The 21,373-nt window shown below is 44.9% G+C and overlaps 1 protein-coding gene across 5 annotated transcripts in view; it reads right to left on the bottom strand.

Annotated features, from left to right (window-relative positions):
- Positions 1–1,121: 1,121 nt before the first annotated feature.
- The window catches only part of IL20RB (interleukin 20 receptor subunit beta), a 32,938-nt gene continuing 12,686 nt past the window's right edge, over positions 1,122–21,373 (bottom strand). The window contains exons 2-8 of one of the 5 annotated variants that reach the window (XR_015239996.1): positions 20,721–20,847; positions 19,056–19,246; positions 14,888–15,012; positions 12,974–13,124; positions 9,263–9,360; positions 8,820–8,962; positions 1,122–2,018 (exon numbers count right to left, since the gene is read on the bottom strand). Coding sequence is in view for 3 of the 5 variants with exons in the window: in XM_086674357.1 (XP_086530483.1) it covers positions 1,911–2,018; positions 8,820–8,962; positions 12,974–13,124; positions 14,888–15,012; positions 19,056–19,246; positions 20,721–20,847 (845 nt within the window). In the remaining 2 variants the exon portion in view is untranslated. The other 4 variants (XR_015239995.1, XM_086674358.1, XM_086674357.1 and 1 more) reach the window with 4 other exon arrangements.

Genomic DNA, 21,373 nt, shown 5'->3' with positions numbered 1-21,373 from the left:
GACAGGTGACAGAGGGACAGCAGCCCCAGGGTGGAAGCAGGAGGAGGGAGAGTGATGACCAGTAGAGTAAGATGGCCTTTATTTTTACAAACTGAAAATATGTCTCCAATTTAGGCTAAATATAAAATCAACACATACTCTTCATGAAAGAGTCAAACAACACAGAAGCATATAAATGGTACAAAGGAAAAGATCTTCTGTAATGTCATCTTTCTGGAGAGTCCACCTCTGACTACTTGAGACCCCACCGGGTGGAGAGGGGGTTGTAGACCTCTATCTTGTAGGGGAAACTATCTGGTTGAAACAGTTAGATTGTCCCCACCTCTGGGCTGGCTGGAAGGCGCCCAAGAATTTGGCATGGAGACAAACCAGCTCTGAGGCTCCAAAGCTGGGAGGGGGTGGGGCCTAAGAAGGGAGGCACGGGTCTTGCCCATCAAACCTTTTACTTCTCAAGAAACTTCCCTCTTTGGGGCGCCTGGGTGGCGCAGTCGGTTAAGCGTCTGACTTCAGCCAGGTCACGATCTCGCGGTCCGGGAGTTCAAGCCCCGCGTCGGGCTCTGGGCTGATGGCTCGGAGCTTGGAGCCTGTTTCCGATTCTGTGTCTCCCTCTCTCTCTGCCCCTCCCCCGTTCATGCTCTGTCTCTCTCTGTCCCAAAGATAGATAAACGTTGAAAAAAAAAAAAAAAATTAAAAAAAAAAAAAAAAAAAAAGAAACTTCCCTCTTTATTCCTTCTCTAACCCTGACTCTTTTCCTCGCCTGGTAGGGAGAAGGGCAGGAAGAGGCTTCCAGAGGTGAGTCATGGATGAACATGCTGGAAGGGGCTGAGGATACCTTGAGTGAAGCTGTCTTAGGCAGGAGAGGTACCCAAAGGGATTTCCTGTAGAGCAAGGCCTCCAGGAAGATCCAAGATCACCCTGACCAGGTAAAGCTGTGGCCGGCTGCATCAGTCAGGGTTCTCATGAAGCCAGAAGCTGCCTGCTCTCCTTCCCTGTCCCATCCCCTACCTGAGGTCACCCCCACAACTCCTGACCAACGGTGGTCTTCAGGAGCCTCTCTGGACACAAGGTCGATAATGTAACTAGAACCCCAAAGACCACTTTTTTGTAAGAAGCCAAAAAGATTACCAAGGTAACCCTTTTTTATTTTTAATTCTATACTTTAACAACTCTACAGGTAAAGGGAACACAGCAAACATCACACATTATTGACATCCTCCTGCATTCTCCTCTCCTCGTACATGTACATTTTACCTGCCTTTAGTATGCACACATTATTTACTCTTTACAGTATCTCATGAATCCACAGCATCCCATTTTCCATGGGCCTGGGGCCTCCCTCTAGGTCATGTATTGTAGAGCTGGCTGAGCCATTCACCTCCGCACAGGCATTTGGCTGGAAGCGAAGTCAACACTGTTGTGCCCATCCTTCCTTTCCTCTTCAAGGTTTCCTCTAGGAAAGTGGGATCTCCAAGCCAGCCGGTGTGAAGAGTTTTTATCATTCTTGTTACACTCTTGTTATATTCTGCAGAGAAGGTGAAACAATCACAACGTACAGTGTTGCCAGTTTCCCAAAGCTCTGCAAGTGCTGGATATACATATACATATATATAGTGGTTTAACGGTTGTATAGTGAATTCCCCCATTTCAAGTCACTTTCTCCAGGTCATTCGGTCAGTGAATGGCAGACAGATCCAGTTCTAAGAGGCCACGTCTTCTCACCCCAACTCAGTGCTCTGTCTGCCAAACCACTCTGCTTCTGACAGTCGCTTCTAGACATGGACCCAGCAGGCTCTTCTTGCTTTTCTTGTCCTTTGTCCATGGAGGAAAACTGATCCACAGCCTTTCCCTTCCTTATTTCTGTGCCATGCCAACCAGCTTCTCAGTTTCAACTGGGCCCTTCCAAAGCCTGCCTAGATCCAGGTCCTGAAGGGCTCCTCCGAAGACAGCATAGCAGTGGCACAGGCTTCCACCTCTTCCCTCCTGCAGCTGATTAACTTCTGGGGTGAATTGGTTATTTTCTGAAAAAATAATTTTCATTAATATTCATTCATTATCATGTCATAATATTCATTATGGTAGAATATTATACTACTGCTACATTATCGTAGCAATAAAGTAGTAGTCATAATCATAGAGAATATTGCAGAAATCTCAGCTATTTGATTAATTAACTTTCAAGCAGGAAAAAAAAAAAAACCCAAAGATAATTTTAACCCTGGGATCAGGGGTTTCCAATATTTACTGAGATCATCCTCCAGTTCACAGACCAGCAGATCTCTTGGGGCCCTGCTATGTCCGTGCTCATCTCTCTGGGACACTGCCCCATGAAAGCCCAGAATGTAACTCTGGTCAAAAAGTCTAACCTCCTTCCACCAGAGAGCTCTGAAAATAATGACCTTGTGAGATGCTCGACATACAGCATGTGGCAGGGTGCCCAGTCCAGAGGGGGCGCTCCATAAATGGGAGTCCCTTCCCACTCATATTCGTGTTGCTACCATCTTCTCCCAGTGCTCCAATACATATTCCTAACTGGCTGTAAAAGTGCAGGTGTCAGCATTTCAGAGGGACTCTCCCCATTGCTCCACCAAATTCACTAGGTTCTTCTACAGTTGTCTCCCACGACCCTTCCTGTCATCACTCCAAGGAGGAGCACAAGGGCACAGCAAGTAAGCAAGAGGTTCCTCCACCTCAGTGCTCAGGAGAAATCAGCTTCAGGGAGCCAGGTGCCCTTGATCCTTGTTTGCAAAGAGGCAGCTGCAGGGCTCAGTCCTAGTGTTCACAGGCATGCAACGGGGAAGGACAACGTACAGGGTTCACCGAGGGGGGAGTGCTGTGTGGAGCCCACCACCAATTCCCTGCTGCTGGTCCAGTCAGATCCTTAGGATACTAGCTACCTAAATCTGCAGCGATTACATTTGATTATTTAACTCTAAAGCAGCACTGTCCAATGGAAACATAATTTGAGCTATATAGACACCTTAAAATTCTCTAGTGGCACATTTTAAAAAGTAAAAAAGGAACAGGTGAAATTAATGTTAATAATGTACGTTCTTTTTAAAATAAAATATTAATTTATGATCTATATAAAAATATTAATGAAATGAGTTTTCAAAGTCTATTACATATTTTATATTTACAGTACATCTCAATTTGGACTAGCCACATTTCAAGGGCTTAATAGTCACACATGGATTGAGGCCACCATGTTGGAAAGTGTAGTTCTAGAACACGAAAGTAAAACAGCACAATCTCAGAAGTTCAGAAGGTATGAAACTCTCATCCTGTAGGCTAGAACAGACTTTCAAGCAAGGCTCAGTTGATTTGTTTTTTAATCTGGATTAGTTTTCCACATTTAAAAATCAGATTTCCCATAGACATTTAGAGTTCTGGTTCCTCATTTAAAACTTGGAGATCCAGTAGCACTGGTTCACATTCCCTCTCAGCAACAACATGCCAGAGCTGAAAAACAGCTGCCTTCTTTAGCTGGGGAGCATGTTTGCCATGGTCCCCACCATCTCTCTCTGTCGAATTATGTTCAGTGCAGTGCACTTTTTTTTTTTTGTACCTGTCTGGGCCCCAGAGGCATCTGAACACATAAACTCCACTTTCTTTTTTTTTTTTTTTTAATTTTTTTTTTCAACGTTTTTATTTATTTTTGGGACAGAGAAAGACAGAGCATGAACGGGGGAGGGTCAGAGAGAGAGGGAGACACAGAATCGGAAACAGGCTCCAGGCTCCGAGCCATCAGCCCAGAACCTGACGCGGGGCTCGAACTCACGGACTGCGAGATCGTGACCTGGCTGAAGTCAGACACTTAACCGACTGCGCCACCCAGGCGCCCCAAACTCCACTTTCTACAAAGCACACTAAGCCAAACTTGGGATGGCCCACCGAAGAATGACTTCCTTGGGGCCACCTTTATGCATACCCATATTCCTGTGGAATGGGACAGCAAGAAGAGAAAGAATAAAGTCAGTCATAGAAAGAAAAGGAAGACTCTTTCGCACCAAAGTCTCCATCCCTATGAAGCAATTATAGATGAAAGACAAGGAAAAGAAATAATACTTTAAAATAGGGACTATACACTGAGCATTCTTTTTTTTTAATTTCTTTTAAAAAATTTTTAATGTTTATTTATTTTTGAGAGAGAGAGAAACAGAGCATGAGCAGGGGAGGGGCAGAGAGAGAGGGAGACACAGTATCCAAAACAGGGTTCAGGCTCTGAGCTGTCAGCACAGAGCCTGACGTGGGGCTCGAACCCACAAACTGTGAGATCATGACCTGAGCTGAAGTTGGACGCTTAACCGACTAAGCCACCCAGGCACCCCATTTTTAAAATTTTTTTAATATTTATTTATTTTGAGAGAGACAGAGTGTGAGTGGGGGAGAGGCAGAGAGAAAGGGAGATATAGAATCTAAAGCAGGCTCCAGGCTCTGAGCTGTCAGCACAGAGCCTGACACGGGGCTTGAACCCATGAGCTCTGAGATCACGACCTGAGCCAAAGTCAGACGTTCAACCCATTGAGCCACCCAGGCGCCCCTGAGCATTCTTGATATAATTCTCTTTGCATATATATTTTTGTTTTAGACTGTTACTTGTTGATATAAATTTGAATGGAAAGAAAATCTTAATGGTGTATTTTAGAATTCAACCATCACCAACCGTGAAATTATAGATGTAGACATGAAGTGTTTAATCCAAACAGATAAATTAAACACTTACAAACTCCATAGGGCTTTTTGAAGAATTGTCAAGGATTTCCACTTGGTAATTTTCCAAAGTTTGATTAGAAAGATGTGTGGGTTTTGCAAAGATGGCTGGAAGTTGCTTTTTAGTACTTTAGAAGATTATCACTAAGGCAAATGTTGAAGTACAGCTAGGCTGTACTAAAGTCAAGGCTGCGGTAGGAGAGAGGGTGGTGGTGACATACAACCCCAGAATCTGTTTGGGATTTAATGAACACTAGTGATTGAGTTCTCATACAGCACTATGGGAAATATACATATACTCAGAGAAATTGTTCACTGAAAACATCTAGGGAGAAAAAGAATAACAATTAAAAACCTTATGGAAAGGAATGTGCACAGGAACAGACACCAGAATGATGTAGGGAGGATGGTTAAGAACAGAGAAGGGAAAGGTAGGCAAGGATAGTGGTATCTATCTCCCATGGATAAAAGTGGTCATATTCTCATAGAATATCCTTATTTCTGGTCTCCTCTAAAGTTGTTTGGTTTTCTCCAAATGCTATTTAAAAAAAATTTTTTTTTAACATTTATTCTTTCTTTTTTTTTTTTTTTTTTTTGAGAGACAGAGCATGAGTAGGGGAGGGGCAGAGAGAGAGGGAGACACAGGATCCAAAGTAGGCTCCAGGCTCTGAACTGACAGCACAGAGCCCAACGCGGGGCTCAAACTCACAGACTGTGAGATCATGACCCGAGCCAAAGTCAGTCACTTAACCAACTGAGCCACCCCGGCACTCCTAGAGTGTGGCTCTTAATGCATTAGAATTCCTAGGACTTCTTGCCATTTGAGGGCTCTTCCTGTGTACCTGAAATTCTATAAGCAACTGACCCTTTACATGGTTCTTTCCTGGCCCTTTGCTCTGTCACTCACTTTGGGTCTTGGAAGGATCCTATGTCCCTCATCCTGCAGTAAGGAAGGACCTCTGCTGGGCTGCTGAATGTAGACTGGAAGAAGAAAAATGAGAGAGAGTGTTAGGAATGGAATACCCTGTGAGTAGAGGGTGAGCATGAGTAACAGAGTTGAGAGGAAAACCACAAAAGATGGTTTGATGGAGTCCAGCCGAGGAAGGCTAAATTTTTTACCACATGTGGAAAAGAAGAGCTATGACCTGCCTCAGACAGGGATGCTATCCTACCGTTATCATTTTGGATTGGTCCAGGACCTTCTCTTTCACTCCACTTATGGTGGAGGAGCACTGATCAGACCAATCCTCCTACAGATAACAACTTTAAAAATTGGTCAAAACATGGGGCATCTCGATAGCTCAGTCAGTTAAGCATCTGACTCTTGGTTTCAGCTCAGGTTATGACCTCATGGTTTCATGGATTCAAGCCTCGCATCAGGCTCTGCACTCACAGCACAGGGCCTACTTGGGATTCTCCCTGTTTCTCTGCCCCTCCCTCACTCATGCTGCCTCTGTCTTTCTCAAGATACATAAACTTAAAAAAAAACTGATCAAAATATAAAATCAACTTCCTTAGGTCACTGGAGAGCAATGAACAGTTGACACTTGAAAGAAGATAACATCACTAGGTGAGTTTCACATTTTTTACAGTTCCCCGACTGAGGGCAAGTCTCTCTTGGTGCCATGAACAGTGACAGATATGGATGCAAACACAAAAGTTAGATGGTGAGAGGACCAGAGTTCAGTGTTAATGGACTGAACATTCCAGCTAAATGGCAGAGATTATTGGAATGGATTTATTAAAAAAATAAAATTTTAAGACCAACATATGCTGCTACAAGAGACACACTTTAAATATGAGGATATGGATAAGTATAAAGTAAAATGGATAGAAGATAGGCTGTTCGAACAGTAAATAACAAAGAGTTATACTAATATCAGGATAAGGAATATTGCCAGAGATAAAGCAGGACACTTTATGATAATAAAAGTCTCAATTATTGTTTATATATTTTTTTAAATTCATTTTTGAGACAGAGACAGAGCATGAGCAGGGAAGGGGCAGAGAGAGAGGGAGACATAGAATCCAAAGCAGGGTCCAGGCTCTGAGTTGTCAGCACAGAACCCAACACAGGGTTCAAACCCACGAACCATGAGACCATGACCTGAGCCTAAGTCAGATACTTAACCAACTGAGCCACCCAGGTGCCCCTAAAAGTCTCAATTATTAAGGAAGACATGACAATTATAAACATGCATGCACCCAAAACAGAGCATCAAAATACATGAAGGAAAAATTGACAAACATAGACACATCTACTCTCCTAGTTGGAGATTTTGTTGTCTCACTCTCAATAACTAATAGAACTATACCAAAATATCTGAACAGTATGATCAAATATTTTGACCCAATTGATATTTATAAAACACTACTCCAACAACTGCAGAAGACACATCTTTATTTTTTTGAGAGAGAGGGACAGAGAGAGAATGAATGAGCACGAGCAGGGGGAGGGTCAGAGAGAAGGAGAGACGGAATCCCAAGCAGGCTCCACACCATGCCTGCAGAGACCTGATGCGGGGCTTGTGCACAGGAACTGTGAGATCATGACCTGAGCTGAAATGAAGAGTCAGACGCTTACCCGACTGCAGCACCCAGGCACCCCCAGAATACACATCCTTTAATGGTCCCACAACTTTGAGCCCCTAGGGTTCTTGCTGAAGGGGAATAGGCCGGCCCTACCCCCCTGTGTTTGCTATACCACGGTGCCTTCCTGTTTGGCAGTGAACCATTTAGTCATTCAGAGTGGGCTGGTGGGGCGCTGATGAAACGCACATTGGTAAGCAATGATGGAAAAGGGAAAATGAAATGAGTCAATGTATTTAAAGACTTAGAACAGTGTCTGGCACTTAACTCTGCACTAGTGTCAGCTAAAGTTAGGTCTACGTAGAAGCGCTAGAAAGAGAAAGAGCTGGTGTGAGGATGACAGGGTGGAGGGTGTGGTGGAGACTGGGTCACAGGGAGGATTACTTCCACGTGCAGGGAGAGCATGGCCTGTGCTCGCAGGGTCATGCAGATATCATAAGAGTAACTCCTTCCAGAGTGACTCCAGGCTAATAAAGAACCATAGGCACTTCTGATTCTAGTTGCCTCTGAGAAGCTGACTGCTAACTCCCTCCTGCCAGGAGAGATCTGTGAGAAATCCCTGAGGTGACAGGGATGGGTTTGTTTTTGTTTGTTGTTGCTTTGTTTTGTTTTGTGCTGCTTTAAGTGTCAAGGTCTAGGTGGCATGGGGGGCACAGGAGTTAGCAAAATGGCACATAGGGAGATACTGGAGGCCTGCTTTTGCTTTCCTCCCACCCTGGCATGGGCATAGGACCTACCCCCATTGGAGACTCAAACCTGCCTTGGCAAGGAGATGAGAAAACAGTTGGGGACCCCTAACCATGGGTAGTCTCTGGCCAGGTCCAGACTGTCCCCCAGCCCCCAGCCAAAGGCAAAGCATGGTCCATGCTTCACACACATGCACTGTGCCCTGAGAACCAATGAGGCTCTTGGCATATGAGTTGAATATGTTGGGTTGGAACATGAATGGATGTAGCTGCTGTTTTAATTATGGCAAGGGACCAAGAATGCTCGCAGGTCAGTACAGAAGTGTAAGATTGTGCATGACTCTTGAAATGCCGAGCATCCTGAATGGTGTAACACACCTGCTCTCTTGGCTGTGCCAGGTCCTGAGGGCAGGAAGCAGTGGCCTGATGGGAGCCTGAGGAAGGCCACCACTCCCCAGAGAAGAAGGTTCTCTCTCAGCCCCTCTAATTAGAAGTGAATTCTAATTCACCTGGGTGTCTCAGTTGGTTAAGTGTCCGACTTCCACTCAGGTCATGATCTCATAGTTTGTGAGTTCGAGCCCCACATCGGGCTCTCTGCTGTCAGCACAGAGCTCAGATCCTCTGTACCCCTCTCTCTCTCTGCCTGCCCCCACTCTTGCATGCTCTCTCTCTTGAAAATAAATAAACATTTAAAAAAAAGAAGTGAATTCCTATAAATCCTCTTCTCTCCTCTTTGTGCAAATGCTTGTAAAGCCACAGAATGTGTGCCCATGCCAGACTCATCAAACTCCATCTGGTAAGCGTCATGCTGAAAGGGAAAAAGAATATCATTACCAAGGTGTCGGGAAGCACCACCACGGGGCAACAGGAGTGCCGGAGCAGCCGGCCCATTTTCCAGATGGAAAGGGGCACAACCACGAGGATCAGCATAAAGCCAACAAACCCAAACAGGGCCAGCGCCAGGGGGAGGGTCTCTCCTGGAAATGAAAAGATAAGAACAGGCTTAGGAGACAACAGAGAAGGTGAAGTCCCCCACCCTGGCCTCCCTCGCTTTTTCCTGGAGTTGGCTTTGCACATCAGCCAGGACGGCAGATGCCAACATCCTGAGATTTGACGTCTGCCTTAGTGACTAAAATTACCACCATTAAAACCATTTTTCTTAGAATCCAGATTAAGGCGTTGTTTTCAGAAAGCCCCAGGGAAGATTAAAATCTTTTTCTTGGGAAGGGAAAGGGAGGAGCATCATGTGTTAGGCCACTAGCTGTGTTAACACGTACCTCGGCGCAGCTGCCGGGAGGAAGGCAGAGTGCCAGGACACCGGCAGGATGAGGGGGAGGTGCCGAGAGAGAACAGCACAGAAGGGAGCTGGTGGTAACTGAAAACAAAATGTGTTTCACAATTTGCTCTTGGCATTGACTTACATTATGGAGGGAAATACTGACCTCAGAAAACAGTCACATTATAACTACGATATATCGAGCCCCTGCTATCGTTAAGTGACTTACCCCCAGTCACACAGCTAGGGCTGGCTCCGAAGCCCAGAGTCATTGTACTGAGCATGCTCAGTACATGAATCAGAAAGTGCCAAGTGTGAGCATCTGCAGATGCAGAAGGGGTGATCGGTTATGTTCCCACCTTTCTGTTCCGCGTGACGTGGAGCAACTCACTGGGCCCCTCTAGGTCAGACCCCTCACCCACGGTGTGAAGGGTGGCACAGCCAGCGAGGCCACAGGGAAGGCTGTGGTATCAGGTATATGGCTAGGGGCAATGTGCTCTGTTTCAGTGATTTTGTAAAATACTTCGGCAGTACACGTCAAGAAATAAACGAATGTTCATACCCTTTCATTTACTCCTCTGAGTGGATTCCAAAAAATAATTTCAAGGAAGGAAACAATTATACGCAGAAAGCGGTTCGTGGCGACATCTGGACTGGGGCAAACAGCCCCATAACCAGTCTCCCTCCGCACCTCCCACCACCTCCATGTATGCTCTGGTGTGTTTTGTTCATAGCACATACCACCAAGTGAAACTATCTCATTTGTTTACTTGTTTGTAGCCCGTCTCCCCAACTAGAGAATAAGCTCCCATGAGGGCAGGGGCTTCCCTGCTGTATCCCAGTAACTAGGCCAGTATTTGGCACATAGTCAATGCTCAGTAAGTAGTCACTGAATGAATGAATGAATGAATGAATCAATCAATCAATCAATGAACATCATCATCAAAAGCAAATGGAAATCACCTAAAACACAGAAATAGATCTAAATACCCCAAAATAGGAGACAAGTTAATATATTATGTGACATTGGCACGGTAGCTTAGGAATTCAGCTATTAAAATGGGAATTGGGATATACACAAATTTGTTCACTACAGCCTGATTTCTAATGGCAAGACTGGAAAGCACAGAATATATAATATACATTATAATATCATATATATTATATATATTGTTATATATATTTTGGCACATTGATTAATTCACTTATTATACATCTTCTTTAAAAATGAGGTAGGTCCGGATGCCTGGGTGGCTCAGTCGATTAAGTGTCCAACTCTTGATCTCAGCTCAGGTCATGATCTCACAGTTCATGAGTTCGAGCCACACGTCGGGCTCTGCACTGACGCAGAGCCTTTTCTCTGTCCCTCCTTTGCTTGTGCTCACTCTCTCTCTCAAAATAAATAAATAATCTTTAAAAAATGAGGCCTGTCCACATGTACTGACATGAAAAGATGTTCACAATATACTTCTAAGTGAAGACAAGTAAGGTACAGAATGGTAAGCACAGTACAGTCCCATTTTTGCCTATAGTATTGGCATCACACAATGACTGGAAGATTCAACATCAAACTTGCCAAAGGAAACCTGAATGGTGTGGGGGAGAATGGAGAACATGTACCTCTCACTTTATACACTTCTTTGTTATTTGGATTCTTCACCAAACTTGACTTACATGATTTTAAAAAGTAGTATAAAATAGTAACCAGGAAATCCACGTGGAAAATGTTATGAATGTTATATCTGTGTAAAGCGAGCACAAAGTGTATGCACAAGTGTCTACACGTGGACAATGGTGGAATGATCATACCACCATGCAGAGCAATTTGGGAACAGTGGTCAAAACTCAAATATGGATGCCTCTGACCAAGCAGCTCTACTTCCAGGAATTCATCCTTCAAATATACACACACCAGCAAGCTGATCTGTGTATGATGTAATTAATTAAAGCATTGGCTAGAAGAGAAAAATATTGGGAAAAAAACCTAAATGTCCATCAATGAAGGACTAGTTAAATTAGTCACATCTACGCACAACTATATACTGTGAGGCTGTAAAGAAGGACGAAAAAGTTCTTTATTGATATGGAAAAATCTATAAGATATATAATGTGAAAAAGACAAGATCCAGAACAGTGCATCAAGTATGCTACCATTTGTGCTAAAATAAAGGGATATATATATATATATATATATATATATATATACTCTCATTTACTTGTATATGTATTTTTTTTCAATATATGAAGTTTATTGTCAAATTGGTTTCCATACAACACCCAGTGCTCATCCCAAAAGGTGCCCTCCTCAATACCCATCACCCACCCTCCCCTCTCTCCCACCCACCATAAACCCTCAGTTTGTTCTCAGTTTTTAAGAGTCTCTTATGCTTTGGCTCTCTTCCACTCTAACCTCTTTTTTTTTTTTTCCTTCCCCCACCCCCCATGGGTTTCTGGTAAGTTTCTCAGGATCCACATAAGAGTGAAACCATATGGTATCTGTCTTCCTCTGTATGGCTTATTTCACTTAGCATAACACTTTCCAGTTCCATCCACGTTGCTACAAAGGGCCATATTTCATTTTTTCTCATTGCCACGTAGTACTCCATTGTGTATATAAACCACAATTTCTTTATCCATTCATCAGTTCATGGACATTTATGTTCTTTCCATAATTTGGCTATTGTTGAGAGTGCTGCTATAAACATTGGGGTACAAGTGCCCCTATGCATCAGTACTCCTGTATCCCTTGGGTAAATTCTTAGCAGTGCTATTGCTGGGTCATAGGGTAGGTCTATTTTTAATTTTGTGAGGAACCTCCACACTGTTTTCCAGAGTGGCTGCACCAATTTGCATTCCCACCAACAGTGCAAGAGTGTTCCCGTTTCTCCACATCCTCGCCAGCATCTATAGTCTCCTGATTTGTTCATTTTGGCCACTCTGACTGGCGTGAGGTGATATCTGAGTGTGGTTTTGATTTTCATTTACTTGTATATGTATTTAAAAGTCTTTAGAAGGGTATACAAGAAATGAATACCTATAGGGAAGGGGCTGGAATTGCAAGGATGGGGAAGAGAAGTAGAAAGGAGAGTTTCCACATGTATCTTATATTTTTTGAATCATATGAAAGTACTAAATTTTTAAAATAATTATTTAAAGATGAAAATGTTACACAAAAATGTCATTCGTGGTGCTTGAGTGGCAGAATCGTGGGATATGGGGTATTGTTTTGTTTCTTTTCAAAGGATTTTTTTTTAACACTGTAACTTTTAGACAATAAAAAGTCAAGGGAAAAAAGTTAGGTCAAACCCGAGGATTCTGTAGACTTTCCATCAAGTCCCTTCCAGCTGAAAGTAGCGGTGATATACAGTGGGGTGCCTCCTTGCAAGGTCTGACTCTCATACCTCTCTGGCACCCTCAGCCCACCCTGGTTCACAAGTGCTTGCAACATCTGGCCTCAGGCCTAGGGAGCTTTCAGGAGGAAAGTGTTCTAGACAGCTGCTCAAGTGACCCCAACAAGCCCCAAGGTGAAATCTTGCTTCTAAGAGAATTACAGGAAAGTACACTTTCACCACAGAAACCCACCCAGCTCGGGGGCAGGTCAGTGAAACCTAGGGCAAACTCAGAACTAAAGGAACCCAGCAGACAACCCAGCATCCACCAGGAAGGGCCTTCACCTATGTAGGACTCCAGGAAACAGGCAAGCCATCCGTACCTTGCACCTTGACACATTCTGCCTGGCTGAAAGGGCTGTGTCTCCCGATGGCCTTCACGAATGTCTGGACCTTCACACAGTATGCAGCCCCCGGTTCCATGGTTTCCAGGTGCACCGGAATGCCCCTGCTCCTCACCACTTTGACATGTTCCTTTAGGAGACCAGAAAACAGTTACACCCTGAGGGAAGCAGGACAGGACAAGGCAGGACGAGCCAAGGAAGTAAAGTTCTAGATATTTCCTTTCTGAGATGCATATAAAATGTTCCCTCTCATTTATTCATTCATTCATTCTCATGTATTTATTAAGTACCTACTATGTGCCAGGTACTATTGTAGGCACAGAGACATAGCATTGAACAAAATAAAGTCCCTGCACTCATGGAGCTTACATGGGGGACAGAGACAATTATAGGCCACATGCCAGGTGGTGATAGAGCTGTGAAGAAAAAGGAAGTAGGGCAAGGAGGTAGAATTATGAGAAGGGACTAAACAGAGTGGTTAGGGAAGTTCTTTCTGACAGGGTAACATTTGTGCAAACACCTCAAGTTCAGAAATCTGACTGAGCCGGGGGACTTGGCATGGCCAGTGTAGCCAAAGTGATCAGTTCACAAGAGCAATGGAGCCAGTAGGATATGCTTCCTCACCCATCCATCTATTTACCCATCTGTCCACCCATCTGTATACCCCTCTACCTCCACCCACCTGGTGAGGCCTGTGCTCCACATTTGTACCTGTAGAGGCTTGACCGGGCCAAGCCCCAATGACTCAGAGTACATGCTCATCTCTCAGCACTGGCCCTGCCAGTTTCCAAGGGTGGGGAATGGGCTCCATCCCAAAGAATCTGAGGGAGCTGCATGCTCCCTCCTGCCTAGGCCCTGATCTATCCCCATACTACTCCCTCTGCCTGGCTGGCAATGCCATGTCCTACCACTGGGCCCTGACCCAGCACAAGCAAATACTGGAAACCATTGTTATTGCCTGCCCCACCTACACATGTCACTTTTCAGGGGAAAATACCCAAATTACAGCCCCTGTTGAGTAGATGGTAGGGCATGTGCCTGGCCCCCCAGATACTGCTGTGAGGTCAGGGGCACCCTCGGACAGCTCTGTTCATAGATTCTGTGAAAGCTCTCTGCTGCCTCCTATCCAGATTTATAATGAAGGCTGTTTCCCTCATGCTGCCTACAGTAGCCTTTGTAAGTCATCTTGGGTGGGGTCTCTGGTGGGTCTGGCTATCCCTTAGTTCCCACTCGAGCTCTAGCCCTTCTGCTGTTTCTGTTTGTTTGGCCATTCACTCTGGGAGTGCCAACATCCCACCCAACCCAGTCTGCAGCAACTATCCCACAGTATGATGGGGCAGTGCCCCATCTAGGCATTCTGGGTGGCCAACTGGCCACTAATTAGACAGGTTTATTCACAAGCCAGTTCCTGGCTCTCTGCCCCAACTTCTGCACCCTACCCAGATACACGCCCTTAAGAGGATTGTGCCAGTCTCATAAGCTTTTTAAATCATCTGTATAATCTAGAACACTCTGGTCTGCTGTACCTAAACATACTTTAGGGAGAATGGCTGAGGAGACAGGCTGATGAATGAGAAAGGCACTAAAAGATATTATGGATCGTACTATGTTAGAGTTTAAGGCAAAGAGGCAACCCTCACACCTCAGCAAATCTGGCCCGAGAAGGCTCCAAGCCAAAGTGTGGGGTGGACCAAAGCAATTCTTTCAAGAGGAGGCTCTAGGATTGTCAGTCTACTCCCATCTCTCCTTTCCCATCCTCCACCTAGGCCTGTTCATGCTCGGGCCACTCCCAGACAGTGAGCACTTTAGGGGCCGGCTTTCCTCGCCCACCTCTCAGAGGTCTGTGACTCCATCCCTGAGGCCCGACTCCAAGGCCAAGGCCGGAAGTCTCACCTTGGCACCAGGCTCCCTCCTCCAGTAAGCCACAAGGAACTCAAACTGGGACCCCAGGTCTTCCAGCTTAATAACCAGATGGAAGCCGTCCTTGGTGACATCCATCCCAGGTGGGGTAAGGATGGCTGTTGGCAAGACAGGGGGAGAATCAGAGCCAGCCCCAGACAGGACTGATTCCTGTCCTGAGAGACCAGAACCAAGTCATCAGTAGAAACATGCTAGGGTTGTAGGGAAGGGAGGGCTGTGATGTCACTTCCCAGCACGCAGAAACTGTACCATCATCTGCCGTGTCTGAGATTTTGCCTGCCATGGTTTCAGGTACTTGTGGTGGGGAGGGAAGCAGATGATCCTCCTTTTGATATACAATGAGAAGGTCAGTAGTTAACGCTACGTCACAGTGTCCATGTCATGCACCTCATTCCATCTCATCCCTTAAGCATTATACCATCTCATATCACTACAAGAAGAAGGAGGGCCAGTATGGCACATTAAGGTGCTTTAAGAGAGGAGAGACCCCATTCACAGAACTTTTATTACAGCATATTGTTGTAATTGTTCTTCTGTTATTAGTTATTGCTATTAATCTATTACTGTGCCTAATTTAAAAATTAAACTTTACCATAAGTATGCACATATAGGAAAAAACATAGGATATATAGAATTTGATACTATTCTCAGTTTCAGGCATCCACTGGGGGGCTTGGAACATATCCCCTGCAAATTAGGGGGACCTCTGTATACCAATACTCTCTTGTACTTAGCAGGTGCTCAGTAAATGCTTTTTGAATAATGAGCAAAATAAAATTTTTTAATGACAAAGACTTACTATAATTCTCTTTTTCACTCTTCTCCTTGACCATAATAAAGTCCTCTGCTCTGTTCTTCGGAGGCATACATACTCAAGAAAAGTGACTCAGGACTCAGATAAACACTTCTTTCTGTTTTAAAATTTTATTTTTTTTAATCTTTATTTACTTTTGAGAGAGAGAGAGAAAGAGACAGAGTGTGAGCGGGGGAGGAACAGAGAAAGAAGAAGATACAAAATCTGAAGCAGGCTCCAGGCTCTGAGCTGTCAGCACAGAGCCCAAAACAGGGTTCGAACTCACAAACAATGAGTTCATGACCTGAGCTGAAGTCGGACGCTTAACCGACTGAGCCACCCAGTCACCCCTCTGTTTTAATATTTTATAATCCATGTTCTTCTTTTTACTTTTTTGGCAGAAATTTCTCCTCACCTTGACTCATCTAAGTGAGCAGATACTATTTCATAATGCTTGCCAAACACCTGCATGAATTCAGTTCCATACTGAACAGTTGGGTCCATTCTTTGCCCCCCTGGAATGAACATACCCGGCAGGGACATGTGTAGCACTGTAACTCAAATAAATCAGTGACATATATTGGCTGCTGATGACTTTCAAGCATCAGGAAATCAGCAACCTGTGGACGGGTTGGCCATTCTATTCTTGGTCCAAGAATTCTTCATCTCGTATTCTTACTAGGGATGCTGGAAAGTCAGAGGGCTTACAAATTCCAGTAATCAACTCCAGAAATTATAGTTTAAGCACACACTCCCATCTTTCATATGGCTGGATCCCAAACAGGGCAGGAGCAGCCCCTGTGGATTCTTACCCATCAGCAGACCGAGGACAGAAGGGTGCACATAGGCAGCCTCCTGTCCCTGGCCGCTGACGACGGGTCCATACTTGCCTATCAAATCTAGACACTGCATGACCAGAAGGGCCACCCCAATGGTTGGCTTTGGCTTGGGAAGTACAGTGGTGTGTGTTCTGGGCTAAATCCCCCTGCACTGAGGTCAGTGGATACTCAGAGGAAAGGCAGTTCCTAGAGGGAGTTTTTGGAGAGCAAAGCATTTCCTGGCATTTGAAGAGCTGCCTGGATAGTGGACAGGAGAACCGGGAAGTCAGGGACCAACTGCAAAACATAACCAGTTCAGAAGCTTCAGTTTTAAGTAAACATGATTAATATTGGATCCTCTCTTCTCCAAATTTATTGAGAATAGAATTAGAGAAAATGACCTAAAGTCATTTCAGTTCAGAGGAGAATTTTTTGACAGTGTTGGGGCAGGAACCTCTGTCCTGTACATTCTACATACTTATCTCATTTCATCCATCCAGCAAGCTTAGGAAGGTGGTACAGGTGACGTAATTGAGAAGTCAGAGAAGTTATATGACTTGCCCAGAATTACATAGTTAGTGGCCGGAATTTGAGACCATGCCTTTCCATATTTCTAGACTCTTGTGTGGGGATATTTAGTCTCTGTATGAGTTGATCTCAAAACTAGCTATACATGAGAACAACCTGAGGAAGTTACAAACTCCCAGTGAACAAAATGCACACTGATTATTTAAATCAGACTCTCTGGGGATGGGCCCCAGACATGTGGTTCTAAAGCTCTGCTGTGACTGGAATGTGCAATCAAGGTTAAGAACCTCTACTCTCAACAAGGCTTCCCCTTAACTGGGCGCCTGGGTGGCTTAGTCAGTTAAGCATCCAACTTCGGTTCAAGTCAGGATCTCACCGTTCATAGGTTTGGGCCCTGTGTCAGGCTCTGTGCTGAGAGTTCAGAGCCTGGAGTCTGCTTCTGCTTCTGTGTCTCCCTCTCTCTTTCTTCCCCTCCCCCGCTCACACTCTGTCTGTCTCTCTCTCTCAAAAATAAATCATCAATGAAAAAAAAATTTTTTTAAATAAGGCTTCCCTTAAGAGTAAGAGAGCTTTTTCAGAAGAGCCTTAAAACAAGATTTTTCACATGCCTGGGGAGAAGTTAGGGTGGCCCTTTTCAAAGGCAAAAGAACAGATTTAATACCCCTTTCGGAGTCATGATTCCATTCTAAATCTGTAGCTAACTCCACCTACGCAGCGATCACAGAGGATGACATCTTCTACCTTCTGGTGCAGGTGTAGAGGCTCCTTCCTGTTCCTCAGCTGCTCCTGCAGTAAGACCTTTTCCTGTTTACACAGGGCTTCTCAAGCACAAGTTGTTACTGCACACCATTGCCCACATAGTTTTATAAGCATTTTCTTATCTCCATCTGACCTATGCCTTCCTTTCCAACAATAGCTGCCAGTCCCCAGCAATGGTCTTGGCTATAGTCCCAGGATTCTAGGAGCTGGAGAGAGGTGGTGCTGGGTGCTGCCTGGGCACTGCACCCTCCAGTGACCCTCAGCGTCCGCCAGTGCCTCATACTGGGATCCCACTGCCCCCACGGTATCTGCTCTCAGTGCCTGGGGAAAGAGGCCTGGGCAGAGAAGCCCACATTTTGCACCAAAATTCCTATTGATATCCCATTTTGGGGGTCTCACTCCTGCCCCCACCTCTTCCCTTCTTGGCTCTCTGGCTCTCGACTCTGGGCATCCCCGAGGTAATAATAATAATAACACTTACCAGTAGCTGAGTGCTATGATAGGACAGCACTGCCCAGAACACTTACACAGTACACCTTATATGGTCCCCACAACTACCCAGTGAGGCAAACTGTTGTCTTTCTTATGGGTGAGAAGGCAGGGAGCCAGCTATCAAGTGGCTGAGCTAGGATTTGAATCCTACCACTCTGACTCTAGAGGGTCAACTTCCCCTTCAAATCTGTCTTCACCTTCCTCAGCCCCTTCTACCTTGGCCTCCCTCATGTTCTGATTTCTACCCAATCCTTCCATGTTCCCCACCACCTGCAGACCCTGACAGAGACAGCCAGGAATGACTTCCAAAGTCTCTTCCAAAATGAGAGGGCATGTGGGAAGCAGTGGCAATTTTTATTTATTTATTTATTTATTTATTTATTTATTTATTTTAGCAGTTGACAATTTTTTTTAATGGACCAGTTAGGGGGCATCTGGGTGGCTCAGTCGGTTAAGCATCTGACTCTCGATGTCATCTCAGGTCATGATGGAGCCCTGCATCAGCCTCTTGGCTATCAGCTTGAGATTCTCTTTCTCCCTCTCTCTCTGGCCCCTCCCCCACCCACACATGCACACCCACTCTCTCTCTCAATATAAATAAACATTTACAACAAATAAATAAATGGACCAGTTAGGACTGTTTGTGTTCAAGGCTAATTTGACGCTAACAAGAATTCTGAAACTCTCAGTGAATTTGGTTCCTGAAGGGGAGGCCAATGGGGATGGGGGAGTAAGAAGAGAAGTGCCTTACTTGAATTTCGATTGAAGGGAGGCTTCAGAGTGCTCCAGGCTGAGGTCTCTGAGCCCTGGGTGGCCCTGACACGGAGATTGTACGGCACAGTGGCAGTGATGTCATCAGTGATGTCACACTCAGGACCTTTGGTGGGTGAGCACCAGCTGCTGGGGATCCAGACGTGGCTCATGTACAGGCTCTCGTACTCTCTGGCCAAGGAGAAGAGGACATCGTGTCATACCAGCCCCTTCTACCTAGGCTCAATGATGGGTGCAAGTAACTGCCTCATTGACCTGCTTTTTATGGATCAGCAAAAGAAGCATTTGCTCCTTTCTCCAGTTCCTCCATCCACCTCCTTCACCCACCATCCATACTTTCTTACTCCTTTTATCACGGGACAAGGGAAACCTAGGCATAAACCCCAATCTGTCCTGGCCTCTCCATCTCCACAGCACCCCCTGAATCTTGGCTACTTTCATCCCTGGCTTTGCTGTGGTCTCCTGACTCAGCTTCCACTTCTGGTGTTCTTCAAACCATTCATCACTCAACAGATCGTGACATTTCTCTTCTTAATGGCTTCCAAAGCACTTAGAACAGAATCCAAACTCTTCCCTGGGACCTGCAACACTCTCTGGCCTTCACTGCCCCTAAACATGATGTTCCCTCTACACTGGCCTCCTTGCCATTCCTCCCATGCTGAGCTCTTATTACCTTAGGACCTGTGACTACCTGTTCACTGTGGCTCAAATGTTCCATCCCTGCTGTTCACAATGCTCCTCCTGTCCTTCAGATACCGGCTTAAACATATCTGAAACCGCCTAGAGCAGTGCGGCCCGATAGAACATTTTCCATATCGGTGTTGTTCAATATGGTAGTCACTAGCCACATGTGGCTATTAAGAACTTGCGATGTGACTCGTATGACTGAAAAACAGATGCTTTAATGTGATTTTAACTGATTTAAATTTAAGTAGCAATCTGTGTCTAGTGCTACCACACTGGACAGTGTAGACCTAGTGTATTTGATTCTTTACCACTTTACTGTCTGTCTCCTCTTCTAAATGGAAGCTCCCTCTACCTAGAAATCTTGTCATCTGTACCCCTGATCCTAGAGCAATGTCTACACACATAGGTGTTCAGTGTGTATTTACTGTTAATGAAACATATTGAGAGCCTTCTGTGTCCCTGTCTCTTCTCAAGAGCTCTCAGAGCCTGGGCACCTGAAGAAGAGTAGATCCTCCTAACCCCAGGTCCTGCTAATCTTTAGGATCATGATTTGTTTTGGCTCCTACAGGCAAGATCATAGTCAGGAAAACTGAGGCCTCCCCCACCTCCAAAAGATCTGTGACTCCAATGATTTATCCACCTCAAGTCAGAGCCAAACTCATTTTTTAAGATTTTCTTTAGCATTGGACAGTTGGCTTACTGTTGAAAAGAAGGTCTACCAGAATGTTTATACACACTTGTATTCCCAGAGAGCTCACTGTAAAATCTACAGCACAATTTCCCTTGCTTCTTCAACTGTCCCAATGCCCATGCAAACAGAGGAGGCAGATCGTGGAAAATAATCTATCCCTGGGCTCACCAAGCCTCCTTCAGCTCTGGCATGACGACTGTATCTCCAGGAATCAACTACTCTTTAAGGGAGAAAAATTAAAAACAAAACAAAACAAATCAAACTCACCCCTGGTACTCAACGAAATAGTATATTATTTCTCCAGACACCATCACTGGGCTCCACGTCAAGAGATGCTTCATGTTGGTTGATTGTACAGAGAGGTTCTGAGGGGCAGGCAGGATGGCCACTCCATCTGGGATTGAGGTAGTTAGACAGGCTGACACTTGAACTCATATCAGGGGAATGTCACAGCTTCAAATTAGTTTCTAATGAAAGGCCTCACATGTTAATAAAACTGAAACAATTCTAATTTTATCATACTTGCGTTAATGCTAAATTGTTGCTATCGTCATTGTAATTCTGCCTTTGGTGATAAATGGCATATTAACATTAGTAATAATAATGGCTGATATTATTAAGCACTTACCATGTTCTATCTAGGCCATGTGTTACATTGTTACATGATTATCTCACTTAATCCTCATGATCATACTGTGAAGTAAGGACCATTGGTTTCTCCACTGTATAAATGAGAAAACTAAAGCACATTATTTACAACTCTTATGTCAGATCCACCTAGATGCAGGCCTTGACTCTGCCACTGACCATGTGACTAAACCCATGCAGGTTCCGGCCCCTTTCTCATTACCTCCTTCCACTATTGCCACTCGGGTACCAAAGCACATCCCTTCACATCCCCCAAAAGTCAAATGGGGAGT

The sequence above is a fragment of the Puma concolor genome, chromosome C2 (assembly GCF_028749965.1).
Source record: "Puma concolor isolate L17-30 chromosome C2, mPumCon1.1.hap2, whole genome shotgun sequence".
Classification (NCBI taxonomy): domain Eukaryota; kingdom Metazoa; phylum Chordata; class Mammalia; order Carnivora; family Felidae; genus Puma; species Puma concolor.
This window is presented reverse-complemented; position numbering and strand designations above follow the sequence as displayed.